Source organism: Microcebus murinus, chromosome 4 (assembly GCF_040939455.1).
Source record: "Microcebus murinus isolate Inina chromosome 4, M.murinus_Inina_mat1.0, whole genome shotgun sequence".
Classification (NCBI taxonomy): Eukaryota; Metazoa; Chordata; class Mammalia; order Primates; family Cheirogaleidae; genus Microcebus; species Microcebus murinus.
Window position 1 is genome coordinate 42,851,161 of NC_134107.1, and position 16,324 is coordinate 42,867,484.

Below are 16,324 nucleotides of genomic sequence, written 5' to 3' on the forward strand. Positions count from 1 at the left end.
ACTTCGGTACCAGTGTTAACCATAGTCGATAGCCACAGATAAATGGGCACAGCCGAGCGTGGATTGTAGCCGACAGCCGTGATATGAAGGCGCACAGCCGAGCGTTGACTTTAGTTGACAGCCAAAAGCTTTTACTTGTACAGCTTTTATCTCTGCAGTTGCAGTGTGTATGTTCAGCTAATAGGTTACTACGAAAATTGTGAACATTTAAAAATAACGTAATAAAAACATATATGTATATGTTACCTATTCTGAACTATTCTGATTTACATTACAAGTAAAGCTGCCTGTAAAGTAAAACAAGCTTTCAGTGCTTTCAAGCTTTCCTCATCACACAAGAGCAAAACGGATTCGTCGTCAATGCACAGCGCAAACTATCGTGCGGACTGTGAGTGCCGGCTGTGGGCAAGGTTTCCGGTGAGCGCCGTGCCGAAGTGGTTAAATACCACGAGCTCTTCTAGTTAGGAGCTCTGTGACTTGGAGTGAGTTATTTAATTATTCTAAGCTCCAGTCTGCTCATCTGTAGAATGGGGGTTTAAAAAGCGGCTAGCTCAGGGAGTTGTGGGAAGAACTGAACGAGCTAAGACCCGAAGAGCCCTCAGCAGAGTCTGCATACACTTGGTGCACACTCAATAGCTGTTCTCGCAGCTGGTGCCCAGGACCACAGAGGGCCTCGTGAACTGATAAAGGTCAGGGCCCAGGTGTCCTGACTCCTATCCCAGTGCTCTTCTTTCCAGCCTCTCAGGCTTCCCTAAAGAGGAAGGCACCTCAGAGGGGCGAGAGGACGTTACCCAGAGTGAGCATTAACAGCAAAGTGGGGCTGGGCAGATACACATCCTAGAGGTTTCTCTCTTCCTCCTCCCTGCCGGACATTTGCTCTTCATCATTAAGAGTTTTTCTTCTCATACTGAAGCTTGAAAGTTTATTTTAAAAGGGAGGTTAAATTTTTTACAATCTTTCAAATAACTACAGCAAAAAAAAAAAAAAAAAGGAAGGAGTGGGATTGATGGTGATCAAAGACTGTCGTATATTTTAATTTTGAAAATGCAAATCAACAATCTGTGAAGAGCAGCTTGAATGTGTATTACTTCAAGACTATTAATGCTATCGGGATTATAAAAATGTCACCGGGAGCTATTCAGTTGCCTCAATGCTTCAAGAGGACAACTGTATCAAAATCCGTGCACGCAGACGAGCTGAGTCATCATCTGAGCCTTGGCGCTCTCCCTAGGGCAGTTAGCTGCTGATGACTTGATTCAATAAAACCAGACTGTCTCCCAATTAAAAAGATCAGTGTGACCCTCACTGAAGGGGAAGGAGAGTGGGAGACAAGGAAGGAAGGACTAGGCAAAGCCTGACACTGCCTCACTGGCCGGATGCTGGCTGGGTTTACTCTGAAATCACGCAAGCCAGTCTCTCCACCAGCTATTGGCAGGAAGTGTAACAGACCCCACCAGAATACAACTCAGGCGGCAGAGAGCAACTGTCTAATTCTCTGGGGAGCCTTACAAACACAGCAAGCTAAAACCATGGCGTGAGTCTATGTGCCTAAGCAGGTGTGCAAGTATGTGTCTGCACACCTGCATTTGCGTTTTATATACGAATGCATACTTGTGGTCATACTTACAGGTACTGTTGATGTGTTTTTACGCCCATGGGTGTGCTGAGTGTGCAGCCGTGTCTGTGTATGCATTGGGAGGTGCGAGATAATAAAATCAGTGTCTAGAATAAGACACTCAATCATTAGTCCCTTTTGCTGTGCCCAGGTGCTAATCGGCATTCACCTGTGCAGCGGGGCCAGCGCACTGCATGCCTCCAGCACGGGACGCCGCGGAGCACTGTGAGCAAGAGCTCCGCCCTCAAGAGCTGTGTTCAGTACCTTCCACCTGCCTCAGTGGACACATCCACGTGCATCACGCAGCACCTGGAGCCAACATGAGCAAGTAGACAATGCCATCAGCCAGAACCCGTGGAGCAAGCAGCAGCTGGCTCCGGTCTCCCACAGTCCCATGGCCATGCCATCAACAACGCAGTGGGCTCAGGGGACAGACACAGGACAGAAGGATACAATCACACACAAATACCTCAGCCTTATCTCCTCGATACAACGTGGGGTCTCTCGTTCTTCTAGAACCAGCCCCTCCCTTACCATTACCTTTCTCTCCCCTCCAAAAGCCCCAGCACGCAGCAGGGACGATGGTGGTCTGGATGTTCCAGGCACTCACTGCTAGAAGGAGAAGTCTCAGTCATTCAGCAAGGTGATTTTGGGTATTTTTTTTTTTTTTTAAGTATGCTGAGGATGTGCTAGGGCTGCTGCTGGGGCCTGCTGGTGACGCCAAGCCACCCGCCCTGCACGTGCTGGCCTTTGCACTTCTGCTCGAGCAGCTACGGCTATGAGAGGCCTGGGTCCCACGTGCCTGCGGAGCTCCTGCTCATCCTGGGGGCAGCTCCCACTTTACCTCCCCTCGTTAGCCTTCTGCGCCCCTCCCCCAGCCCACGTGGTGTTAGCCGCTCCCCCCAACAGGCTGTGCGTGCCTCTACTTGGAGCGTACCACGTGGTGCCTTAGCTGTTTGCTTACATGTTCCTGGAGGGCAGTCACATCCAACCCTCCCAGCCCCAGAATGTGCCGGAGAGGTTCTTATGCCCAGTGACCCGGGAAGCAGGGGATGGGGGCTGCTCCTACCTGTACAGGAAAGGTGCGACCGTGGCAGTGTTGGGATGGTTGTATTGCTGCTGGGGCTGAGGTAGCTGAACACTGACGGTGTTGCTTCCTGTGGTCTGGGTGGTCCCCACGGACCCGCTGACGGTCTGGCTGCTGATGCTGTGGTTCAGGGTGGTCCCTCCTGGGCCTTTTCCTTCCGAGGATGCCAGGCTGGAGGAGGAGCTGGAGTGTCTGCCGTCCAGCTGGGGCTTCTGCTGGGGGAGCCCCGAGCTCGGCTTCCCGCTCCGGCTCCGCTCCCCATCCTTGGAAGGTGCTGGGGCACTTGGGGCTTTCCCGGGCGCGCTCTTCATCCCCGGTTTTGGTATCCCACTGTGGCAGGGGGCCGTGGCCTCCTTCTTGGCACTGTTGAGCTTCCCGCCTTTGGGGATGAAGCTGGCGATCTTGGAGGACTTTTTTGGCATCTCGGTCACGGCGGCCCCGCTGGGGTCTTCTTTTGGCTCCTCCTTGAGGTCGGGTCTCTCTGTCACCGACGCTCTCTTGGTGAGGTCCTTGCTTTTCTCCTTCTCCTTCTCCCGCTGTTGTTTCTCCTTCTCCTTCTCGTTGCCTTTCGGAGAACTCTTCTTGTTGGTCAGCGCCCGGCTAAAGGTCCTCTGGGCGATGCCCTTGAGTGCGATCTTGGGGCTACTGGAAGCGGGGCCCGGCGTGGAGAGCGCGCGGCTGGCGGCCTCCAGCTCCTCGCTCTCCTCGAAGCTGGGCAGGATCTCCAGCCGCTCGCAGCTCGTGTCCCGGGACCCCGGGCCCTCGCCCGCCTTGGAGCCCCCTTTACTGTTGAAAAGTTTTAGTTTTTCCAGCATGGACTTCTGATTGTTGGGGGCTGGCTTCATGGCTTCGGGCGTGAGCCTGGGGGCCTCGGTCCCGGGCGGCTTGACCGAGAGCATGGACGCCGTGGCACTGTGCTTCACGCTGAGGGACTTGCTGCGCCAGGGCTTGGAGGCCGAGCCGGGCTGGGGGATGGCCGAGGACGTGCTGCAGTTAGCGGGGGTGGGGCTGCTGCCGCTCTCCAAGGAAGCAGGTGCATTTTCGCTCATTCCGGGGTGGGAGGAGGCTGAGCTCGCCAATGACTCTGCAGAGACAGAGAGGAGGAGGAGACCTGGATCACATCTGCTGACCTGCCCTGCAGCCAAGGCAAGGTTGGCTGTGGCCATAGAGCCCGTTGCCCCAACCCAAACACCCTAGAGCCCCACTACCCGCTTTGTGGATGAACTGTGGTTAAATGTTAAATCCCGTCTCAACCTCCTCCATGCACGGTTCATACCGCCCACCTGCACCCTGGTCACACTTTGGTGGTGTGTGCTGCACCAATGAGTGTTGATCTTCACAGTAACACACACAAAGCATAACTAAGAACATAAATCTATGAAAAAAACAAACGAAAACCTGTACCTCCCATACGGTGCGTGGAGAAAATAATAGGAAATACCTACCATTTTGAATTATTCATCCCACAGCCTGTTTCCCAGTTAAGTAAAATAATCAAGAATTATCCAACTTTAGGGAAACAATGTAACACAGGCATTAAAATGAAATGGACCAAAAAAAAAAAAAAAAAACCTAGAAAAGGAGGAAAAATCAAGTAGAATCTTTACAGAAGAATAATTACCCGCAGAAGTTGTTAAATCCTATCTATCAAAGCACCTAAGCTTTTCCTATGTTGGCACTTTCAAAGAGTGACAAACGTGATTCGGGTTGGACTTTTTCAAAAAGAAACCTTTTTTTGCTTAAGAGTATAATCTCCGCACATGGCTCCACTGTAGTCAAGAAAACACACAGGTTATCTGAAAGTCAAGGCTTCCCCTTGGCGCTCTGCAAGTGTTTCCCCGGCCAGACTCTTTTCTCAGGAAAGCCTCAAAATATTTTTAAACTAGAGCCAGAATTATTCTCAGAAGAGCAAGCTCCACACTGAGAGCTCTGCTGGCCGCTAAGGCGGCCCGTGCCACAGGAGTGGGGACTGCGGCTCCTGTCTGCTTCGGGCAGCACCCGGAATGATGTGGCCCCGTCTCCCACGGAAGGCGGCCGTTAGGGAAGGTGGCAGGAAGGCGCGTCTCAGCTGAGCCCCGCGCCCACCCACACCCCACACCCCCTGTGCTCAGCAGACAGGATGCGCCCCTTCAGCCCCCAAAGAGCACCCTGCGCCTGCAGTCACAGTGACTTACCTAGCAGCAGCCACTTTCTCCTGCAGTGATTCCCCAGAAAAAATTCCACGACCGGAGAGGCTGCCCTTCCAATTGTCACAAGTGTTTTCGGTTAAACTGCTCATGTTTCTAATTAACTTTTGTCATCCACCACTACTCCGGTGCCCAGAAGCTTGGCGGGATTAACGGCCGCTTCTTCTGCTCTCTCTCCTCTCTGTTTTTCTTAATACCTATGTTCCGCTGCCTTCTAGCAACAGAGTAAACTGTATATAGAGCGGCTTTTTACGATTTAAAAGTCAACGGCCGCGGAGGCCGAGTGAAGGCAGCCCCTGTGTGGGGCGCGAGCACCGGGAGAGCTGCGGGCAGAGGCACTGCTTCCCTTCACTCTCAGCTGCTCCGGGAAGCCACAGCTCCAGGGTGATCCAAAGCAGACCTCCCAATGTTTTACAACACATACATCTTCCTGACTTACTGGGGATTTAGGTTTGGAGGGGAGGGTGCTGCACAATCCTCCCTAACAAAACTCATGGGGCGTTGCTGGATCTTTTCCTGGGGAGAGCCAGAGGCTGGCTTGGAAACAGGCTCAAGGAACCCACCCACACGGCTGGCCAGTTAGAGGGTCTCCACAGGCTTGGTGCTGCCCACCGGGGGGCCTATGGGTGTCAGGAGGCGCAGAACTCAGTGTGAGCAGTGAGGAAACTGAGACTCGCGCAGGGCTAAGGAGTGACCCTAAATGACATAGCTAGAAATGTAAAGATTTGAGCTCAGGTCTCCTGATACAGTGCTCTTAAGGGACTACGTCATAGATGCCTTCTTGGAGGAAGAATACATGTGCACAACAGCCACTTAAATGGCAAGAGCACTTTTCAGGTGCCATGTGAAAGAAAGCAATCTGCAACACAGAAGATGGCTCTCTGGTTGAAATAACCATGACCCTCCAACCCTGAGTACTCTTCCTCTTAGGACGACTGCCGTTCCCTTCACCTGGGCTCAGACCTGGGGCAGATGTAAAACATTCATTTGTTCATTCATTCAATGTACGTATCCATTCACTGGACTGCTGATAAGTGCCAGACACTGTTCCAGGTACTTGGGATATATCAATGACAAATCAGATAAAGAATCCCTGCTTTCATGGAGCTTACAGTTCAGCAAGGAGGAACCGATAATTAATTTAATTAACAAATAAATTATATCACTTGTTAGAGAGTAAGTGCTAAGGAAAAGTAAGAGGGATTTGGGGACAGGTTGCAACACTGTCCTTGCAGGAACTACAAGACCTCATTCAGAGGTATGCCCCTCTTTCCTAAAGATGTTTTGGGCACAGTCTCCCTGTGATCAGGGATCCCTGTGACTCTCTTGCCTAAGACTCCTATGAAGCTTGCTCACAAGTGGTTTGGACAAGAAACCATTTAGCTGCCATTTCTATGCATTTTTTATACTAACAATCACCAAAAACTAACTAGCTAACGACTGACCCTGAAGAAAACAGACCTGTGCTTGTCTAAGTGAAATGGCCAGACTCACTGAAAAGGTGTCTCTTTCAGGAAAAGGTGAAAGGTGTGGGAAAGGGGCCTAGACAAATGCAGGTATGACGGCCACTTATGTGGGCCACGCCAGAGCAGCTCCCAGGAGCCTCTACTTGTCCTTTAAGCCCCAGTTTAAATGCCTCTGCCTCTGTAAGGCCATCCGAGACCCTCAAGCTGCCTGGTTTGTATGGCATGGCATTTTTCCCTACTGTGTGCTTCCCTAGGATTCTGTCCATACCTCCCCCATAGAAGGATTGTGAAGGGTCGCCTACTTCACACCATGCTCTGGGAACATGTTGTTGATTAAAGCTCCTGCCCTCTAAGAACTCACTATCTAGAGGTGCAACAGACCTCAAAACAAACCACAAAACCAATGTCAAGAGAGGCAGGGGCTCTACGAGGTACTATGAGAACCAGGGGAAGACTCTACTAATTCTCCTCGGGAAGTCTGGGAAGCTTTCCTGAAAGAGGTGATCCTTGAGTTATCACAGGGTGCTTCCTCCAGTCCGGGATTTCCTCCAAAGCAGAGATTCCCTTCCGGACTCATCTTTGTGTCCTAAAGCCTGCTGGAGCATAAAAATACTCAGGAAATGGTTTCTGAATTGTTGGTTGGTAGTTTTGACATTTGCAAATCACATTTAAGGCAACAGAGATGTAGGATTTGTGATGAGTTGTTAGAACTTTTCAGCCTAAACTCAGGAAAAAATTCAGGTCAACACTCAGAGCTTCAGAATTTTGACTTGGCATTTAGCCTGGGGTCCCCTGGTTATGAAATCATGGGGACATTTCAAGGTTACTCATTACAGATATAAAAGACTACTAGTCCCTGGGTATGATTCTGAATTTGGTTTCAAGAGCAGAAGTCTTCTGACAGGGCTAGAAGGCACCAGGGATTTGAGGATCAGGTCGTCAACACTTGGTACTCATGCCATAGCCAGAGGGTCTTCTAAGTGGTAAAGGGGGCTTCAGGTCATGAGTGGTATTGTCCAGGGTAATTTAACACATTTCTGTCATTCTTAGGGTACCACACCAGTGATCTCAGATCTTGGCTAAGTGGCTGTTTGGGGCCCGTTCCTCTTTCTTTGGAAAGAAGCCCTTTCTAAAGCCAGGGTCCTCTGACTCCCAGCATGAAACTTTCCCTACCAGCCTTCTGAGACAGGAAGATAAATGAAGGGGAGGTGTGGATAGGTAGGCCAGACCCCAGACTTCGTCGCCAACTAACAGTATGATTCTTAACATGCCATTTTGCCCCTCTGAGACTCAGTCACCCCAGTGGTTAGGAAGAGGATGAGCTATTTCTCTAGAGTCCTTTCAGCTTTGTTTCTGTGCACATCTTAGTGAGTCTCTGAGAGACCCTAGAAGGCTGGGTCATGGCCAATCTTGTCTCATGGAGCCCCATGAGTGCTGCTCTCAGTCACTAAGTTCATTCTGTGCTGTAGCACACAGAGTGTTTCTTTGTCTTCAAATATTCCTCCTCCATAATTCCCTTGGATGATGTTTACTAACAGATGGACAAAACTATCTGGGTCAAGGCATAGTCAACCTTGGATGAGCTGCATGTGAATTTAGAAAAGCTGGTACCCTCTGAAAACACGTCTGGGGGAGGGAGGGTGAAATGAGTTCTTTAAAACCAAAAGCACTTCTCTTCTTAATACCTAATAGCTCTTGTTTCTTTTCTCATGCATATGAACCTTTGTTATAGCAAAAGAACCTGAGAGAAAGGAAAAAGCATAAAAGAATGTTCTGAATATCTGTATTCCCCAAACCATGGCATATGTGGGCCACTGAAATAGGTGACATTATTTTGGATGGCACATGAATGAATGTTTTTACATTTTAACAGTTCTATTTATTGTATTGCATACTAGAAGAAGATAACTAGTCCATATACAAATTAACAGTTTCATGGATATTAAATATAGATTTAAAATTTGAGTTGACTTAAGGAAAATACAAAATAAATAAAAACACAAGTGGTTTATAGATTTGGCAAAAATCATGCGGAAGGTTTATGAAAGATTGAAGTTGGGGAAACATAGTTACATTAAGTCAAGATATGCTCATTTTATGCTAAATCTATTCTTTTGAAAAATTTAATCAACCAAACAGAAATCAAACCAGAAGGCTCAGATAAGGACTAGGTTAAAAACTAGCCTGAAATGGGTACTTTTTAGAGCTTTATTTATTTTAATATATTTATTTCACATGTGATTTTTTTTTTTTTTGCCAGATCTGACAACATGACTGGGCCTTGCTGAGTGAAAGACAATTTTAAAATAATGGATTTAACAATTTTTTGACCACATAGTTAGAACACAGTAATAATGATATATCACCATCCAACAAACATCCACTTATCCATATGTTAAAGTGAAACTACCAAGATCTACTCTTACTATGTATAATAAACTGTGATATATTCTACGTTAGTCTATTCTAAAAAGTGCTAATCACAGAGCCTCTAAACAGATTTTATGGCGGGTCATGCCCTGTAGTTGGAACATCTCGGTTCTGAAAGACCAGCTTATAAAGTACACCCACAACCAACTGACAAACCGCTGCAAGAAGGAAAAGTCTCATTTGAAACGTTGTAGACAGGATGCCTTTGAAGAAAAGACTTTTTTTTTTAGGGTTTAGAGACAGCATTAATCCTCCAGTGGGGAGAGAAAAAGTTTGGTTTGGTTTTTCTGGCAATCAGCCTTAACCTTCCCTGACAGGAACTAAAATGCTTTCTAAATGAAAATACTGTTTAAAGCAGATAAATAAGCATTTCTTCCTTTCCCTCTCTGCGATGGCGAACACTGGCCCCAGGTCTCTTCTGTCCCTAGCTTTTCAGTTAGGGAGACGTTGGTGGTCTGGTCCTGGTGCCAACAAACACTCAGGGAGAGTGTCCCAGGCCGGTTGATCTCAGCTCCTGTCACTGCTACTGGGATTTTAAATCTGCCCTGGGGAGGTTTCTGGCCGAAATCCTCTCCAAAGACTTTGGGGAATAGGCCTGATAATTGGGCCTGGGAAAATGTTTGCAATTTCCTATAATTTGTCAAGGTGTCAATCTTGAACATTCAGATTGGTTAGGATAATTGAAACCAGGTTTTTTTTTTTTTTTAAGTGTATAGATTCCAGGCACACAAGCTAGAGATTGTTTTTGGAATTGCTCTGGTCAGTTTCTTTACAACCCTGGTAGCCACTAGACCACAGAGGGGCAGGTGAGTCTGACTCCATGCATTTCACTTAGTGGTTCTGCGTGATTCTTTGAGCCTGGGCGGAGGAGTCTTCTCAGCACTGTTGTATCAGTGTCTAACATTAAGGGCACAGGTTTAAATATAATCTTCTCTCCAACTCCTTTCTGGAGAGGATCCCTGGAGGTAAAGAAAGAAGGAAAGGGGGGTACAAGAACAACCAAGGAATGTGGATAGGAAAGTGAGAGGGCACAAAGTGAGAGGGAGCTGGGCTTGGGAACCATATGCTCTAAGGATCTTACTGTGTCGACAATTCCACAGGCTCCTAGACTGTCCAAGCTAGAATAAGGATGACGATCTATATAATCAAATGTTTTTAAAAGTTGTTTTGTTAATTGCAATCCCTATTAAAATTCCAATGACTTTTTTTTTTTTTTTTTTTGCAGAAATAGAAAAATCCACCCTAAAACTAAAATTCACATTGAATCTTAAGGGGACCCCAAATAGTCAAAACAATCTTGAGAAAGAACCAAGTTGGAGGTGTCGTACTTTCTGATTTCAAAACTTTTTATACTACAAAGCTACAGTAATTAAAAGAGTGTGGTTCAGGCATAAAGAAAGACATATAGACCAGTGGACTAGACTAGAGAGCCCAGAAATAAACCTTTGCATATGTGGTCAAATGATTTCCAGCAAGAGTTCCATAACTATTCAATGGGGAAAGGATGGTCTTTTCAATAAATGGTTGTGGAAAAACTGGGTATTCACATGGAAAAAACAGAGTTGGACTCTTACCTTAAAACATATACAAAAATTAACTCAAAATGGATCAAAGACCTAAACATAAAAGCTAAAACTATAAAACTCTAGGAGGCAAACTTAGAGCACACGCTTGATGACACTGGATTTGGCAATAATTTTTTGAATATGACACTGAAAGCACAGCCAACAAAATACAAAATAGGTAAGTTGGACTTCATCAAGATTAAGAACTTCTGTGCATCAAAGGACATGATCAACAGAGTGAAAAGGCAACCTATGGAATAGGATAAAATATTTACAAATCATCTACCTGATAAAGGATTAATATCCAGAATATATAAATAATTCTTACAATTCAGCAACAAAAAGCAACCTGATAAAATGGGCAAAGAACCAGAGACATTTCTCAAAAGAAGATGCACAAACAGCCAATTAGAACATAGAAAGACATTCAACATCACTAATCATTAGAGAATGCAAATCAAAACTACAACAGATACCACTTAATATCCACTGGGATGGCCGTCATTTAAGAAATAAAAAGTGCCCCTGATACTTGCTACCCTGCTTTGTGGTTACTAATTGCACTTGACTTAGCTTGCTCCTAAGAATGGCTGATGCACTATTAGGTGTCCTGAAATGGTTGTCAGAAAAATCAACAAATAAACAAAAGCTAGGACCTAGCCTGGATCCCTCCACAAGGCTCAAAATTAAAATCAGTTGTGCCTGACTTGTCCCCTCTTGGCTAATCATGTCAGTTGTTCTCTCTAAAACGAAGCGAACTCAAGCGACTAGGCATCTGGGTGATGCTTTTAATGTTTTTCTTCTATGTATGGTGGAAATTTTGCAATCGTGGGTTACTTAAAATGTCATATACAAATACTCCAGGATCTTGTGACAGTGTGACCAAAAATAAACATGTAGAAAGTAAAAGCACATTATCCTAATAGACTGAAGCCTTCTCTTTCCTGCATGAACCACAGATTTCCCAGTTTTCCTCAGTGACTTTTTCACCCCAGAGGAAGGGGAAGAGGCCCTCGACAGCTGGAACAGCTACAGTTGTGTTTCTTTTTTCATATATGACAAGGTAATCCTTTTTCTTCAGTAGCTTATTTTGAATAAAATTAAGTGAAACTATGGGCAATGAGGTCATTTGTTTCTCTGCTGGTAGCTAAAAAACAGTAAAAAAAAAAAAAAGAAGGAAGTACCATTTTCCAAAATAGTTTTCACTTCTCCAGTTTTACAAGGTATATTTTCAAATCCCACTTAATGTTCTAAAGAACTGGCAAGCTAAACAAAGGTTAACTTGCTGGAAATACTAATATACAGTTGGGCTTATGTTTGAGCTTGTGATAACACCTTAAAAAGAGAATAAATTCTTAAAATCTCTCTCTCACCCACACGCATACCCTTTACATCAAAAAATGTTCTACGTAAAATGTTTAAATCCTCCCACTCAGCTGGATAAGGAGACGAATCATTTGCTGCCATTTGAAGGAAGATACCTGTAAAAATAAAAGGCATTCCTGTTCTTTATCTTTGATTTCTTGAAGCCATATCACCCTCGAAATACATCTTTCTTCTCTCTTGAACCTATTTGTTTAAAATCCCCAGAGAAAACTTTTGCTTTAATTGGTCAAACAATTTCTCTATCTTGTACCATATATGGCTATAAGAAAGTACAAAATTGGCTGCAGAAAACCTTCTCCCTTTTTCCAAGAGTGTATGAAATTTTACAGAGAGATTATACACACTTTACAGGGGGTAAATCCCATTCTTTCAGGAGGTTCTTGTTCACAACCAACAGCTTTTTGGCAGAGTGACATGGTTGTACACTATTGTAAATACATTCTTCTAAGATAGAGTTAGTCAAGGAATTCTGCAGGCCCCTCCTCTAGGATATTAGCCCAGTCTTTTTGCTTTCTCTTGGGGCAAAAAAATGAGCACCCCCAAATAGGAGTCCCTAAACCATTGTTAGATAGGCAATAAGAGAGACAAGACGTTTCATGGTCAGGTAAGTTTGAAAAATGAAGAGCTAAATAGTACTCAAATAGTTTTCTTGTCTACAGGACTTCTCAGAGCCTTTAATAATATGATTATTTGCATTGGGAATATCCAAGAGGATAATGGAATGGTGTGATTCCTAAATATATTTTTGCCACAGAACTGATTTTCTAGGATTGCTTAAGGAAAGAGCCTATCACGGCGTGCATTTTGGAAAACACTGTCCTGATGAAGGAGACAGAAAATGGGTACACAACCCAAACCAGAAAAGACAGGTGCCCACCAGTTACTAACCAGGAGAGCCAGGAAAGGGAGAAGAAGATGCGTCCTTATTTCCCCTGTAAAATTATAATCAAGTAAAATGTGGAATTTTTTCATGCATTTTAAGCATTAAACACCCTTAATGTGTACCTGCTCCTTTTTATTTCAAAAGGATTAATGTAAGTCTCTGCACAAAAGCCAAAAATCTCCATGAAAATAGGAAGTAGGAGTTATTTCACTCAGCAGTATGTCTGAAAGGATTTCTATCAACAGTTTGGCTCACTGTGACTCACCAAAGGGACATGGCTGCCTTGAAAGGCCGTGGGGTCTTGGGCTGTATTAATACACTCAGAACAAGGAAGATGAAGATCTCGCCTTGCTGCACACAGCTCATACCGCTGCTATTATAGAATGTGAAATCTTAGAATTAAGACCTAGGAAGGCTTCTTAGAGATCAGCTACCTTCATTCTCTTCCCAAAAGGGGAAACAGAGCCTTGGGCAGGTAATGACTTCTCCAAGGTCTTGCATTCAGTAAATGGCACAGCTATTACTGAACCTGGGACTCTAGAGTTTGTTAAGAAACATGGCTTCCATGGCCCTACCCCAAACCTACCAAATCAGAACCTCTGGGGATGGACCTTCAAGAAGCAAGAGTTTTAAATAGCTCCCCAGGTGACCATAATGCATGCTGAAGTTGAAAATAAACACCACACTGAGAAACCGTAGTTTGCCCAGGCTAAGGACTAAAATGAGAATGACCCTAAATCAATCTTAATGAGGAGAGGCCGGATGAGAGACATTAAGCTCAGAGAAGAGATGACTCAGGAGAAGGCAAAGGTGGAAGAACTCTTATTAACAAGGTGGCTTCCTGTTTCCTTTGATTGTCCTCTGCTGATGACACTAGTCAAAAAAAAAAAAAAAAAAAAAGGTTATAGCAATACCTGTCAGAGTGGCCCATGACTCAGGACTGCTCTCAACAAGACAATACGGACAGTGAGAGAACAAGGACCCAATTACAGCACTGGGGGGTGGGAGTGGGGATCCTGGGGTTCCAAGGAGCCATCTTAGGGATCTAAGGAGGGGTGAGGTTGAAGAGTATTTATAGCATTTGTGTAAAAGGGGAGTTGAGCCAATCTATTTTTATATGTTCTCTGCTCCACTTCTACCAGAGCAGCTCTCTTTACATGTAAGATTTGACAAAACATTTCCATGGCAAAAAAGAATGAAAAAAAAAAAAAATATATATATATCTTGATGGCGACATTAGTAACATTACCCACTAAGAAGAACAGCCAACATTTACAGAGCATGCACTCTGTGCCAGACACAGTGCTAAGCACTTTTATCGTATTGATTTTTTTAATTTGCACTATAAATCCGATGAAGTAGGTGATAATTATCCCATTTTACCAATGATGACACCAAGGCCCCGGGCTTAGTAAGTCACCCAAAATCAAACAGACGAGAGCTAGGTGACTTTACTGCCAAGTCCACACACTGAAGCTGCACTTCGTCTCCCCAGCCTTGAGAAGGGACAACAAACCGGACTCTCAAAGTAGGTGCTCTTCTCTTGGTACAAGATACAGTATTTCCATCGAGTAACTTTCCTGCAAAGTTTGTTGACCTTTAACTCCTTCCCTGAGGAAAAAGAATTTTTCCTTCCAGGAGGTTTTTTTTTTTAAAAAAAAATGGGAATGTCAAACAGTTTAGCAATAATTCAAGTATGGTTTTTGTTCTTCGAAATTTAGGATGCTGGCAAAATGTAATCATTCTGCTGTTATTTTTTCTGTCAATCAAAATCAGAAGCCAACTAAAGAACGAGCTTATTGCATTTCTCTGGGGAAATCAAGGCAGAAACTGAGAGCTGAATTGGACTATTATTCATTATCTATGATTGTATTATGCCAAATGTGCAGGAACAGAAGAAAAAAAGCAGTCATTTATCCCGATTTTGCCAAGTATGCAGACACTTGATATCAGATAGATCAAACAGTTTCAGGGCTTCGTGGATGTTACTGATCCACACACAGACCTACCAGACTTCTGGGCCGTTTCACCTGACAGTTTGTCTTCTTAATGCAAAAAAGAGAATTCTTCTTCTGAAAAAATGAAATATACAGCGGTAGAAAATGCCCCGAGAGACTGCTCACCGGCTTTACTCACCTAAATTAGGAAGCAATTTCTTCCAGGTGTCTGCTTTGTTTTATGCAACAGGCCTGGCTGTGACAAGTTGGTGGTAGATTAAGTTATTGCAAATGAAGCCCTCATTTAGAGGACTCCTAATAACTCTCTGCAAGGCTAAGACAGCTTCTAAAAATCAGATAATCATAATGAGATGGAAAGAATGCCAATATAATCATCTTATTCTGTTCCGTGCTATTCAGACCACCCTTAGATTTATGCAATCATAGGACTTTGTGAATGGGTTCAAGTCCAACTTAAAAGCTTGGTAATCTTGAGTCTAGCTAAGTTCCAATTTATTCATAAGTAAAAATAAAACTAACACCAATAACTACCATTTATCGAGTGCCAATCATGTGCTAGGCACTGTATTAAGTGATTTAAAGAATTTCACTTAACGAATTCATTTACGTTTTCATTAATTCACACAAGTATCTTATGAAGCAGATTCACTGCAGCTCAGAGATGTTAGCAACTTGTCCAAGGTCATGGCTAATAAATGGTAGAGTTAGAATTTGAACACTAAAGTCGATGCTCCTCTTCTTTTTTTTTCTTTGAGTCAGACTCTCACTCTGTTGCCTGGGCTAGAGTGCCGTGGCATCAGCCTAGCTCACAGCAACCTCAAACTCCTGGGCTCAAGCGATCCTGCTGCCTCAGTTTCACGAGTAGCTGGGACTTCAGGCATGAGCCACCATGCCCGGCTAATTTTTTTTCTATATATTTTTAGTTGGCCAATTAATTTCTTTCTATTTATAGTAGAGATGTGGTCTTGCTCTTGCTCAGGCTGGTTTCGAACTCTTGACCTTGAGCGATCCGCCCGCCTCAACCTCCCAGAGTGCTAGGATTACAGGCTTGAGTCACCGCGCCCGGCCTCCTCTTAATCAATGGATTCCATTAAATGGAGATGCTGACCAAAGCTCTCTTCCTTCCCCATGAGGAGCAAATGGGCAATGATGTGAACACATGCCACAGACTGCAAAAAGCTCTGAGATCAATTTTCATTCCCCCCTACTAATACTGGGCTTTCTTAAAGCCAGGTATAGCTGTACCAAATTCTGGTGGCATTACTGTCCTTCATGACCAGAATGAGACCAGAGGGCACCGCAAAAGCCCTCTGTGACCCAACTCTATAGGGTCTGAACAAATTTACAGGGAGAGAACTGCCCTTCCAGCGCCATCCTGCATTCAAAAGTGCCCAGGTTTCTTCTCCCACAGCTCTGCCCAAGCTGACCACAGACGGCTGGCAAGGCCCACCTTGTAGCTGCTCCGAGCCAGGCCCTGTGCACGGGAGGCATTGGCCCCTGTGCCCCGCCCACCACTCCAGGCTTGCTGGAGGCAGCCCCGCTAACACACATCTCTCACTGTCTGCAGTGATGACTCAGTCACTCCTGGCAACATCTGCTCTGTTTCTGTAAGACTCACAGAGCTCTTCACATGAATCACGGCGAACAAGGACTCGAGGAGCTCCGCACCCACACGCAGGGCTACAAGATGTAATGTGGAAACCAGGCTTGCTCACGGACCAGCTTGGAGGTTTTAATTCAAACTTACA

At 45.0% G+C, this 16,324-nt stretch overlaps 1 protein-coding gene across 8 annotated transcripts in view; it reads right to left on the reverse strand.

Annotated features, from left to right (window-relative positions):
- NAV2 (neuron navigator 2) overlaps positions 1 to 16,324 on the reverse strand; it is a 378,822-nt gene that overhangs the window by 162,957 nt on the left and 199,541 nt on the right. For all 8 annotated transcript variants that reach the window (XR_012918953.1, XM_012756707.2, XM_012756702.3 and 5 more), the window contains one exon: positions 2,685 to 3,786. Coding sequence is in view for 7 of the 8 variants with exons in the window: in XM_012756707.2 (XP_012612161.1) it covers positions 2,685 to 3,786 (1,102 nt within the window). In the remaining variant the exon portion in view is untranslated. The remainder of the gene's footprint in view (positions 1 to 2,684; positions 3,787 to 16,324) is intronic.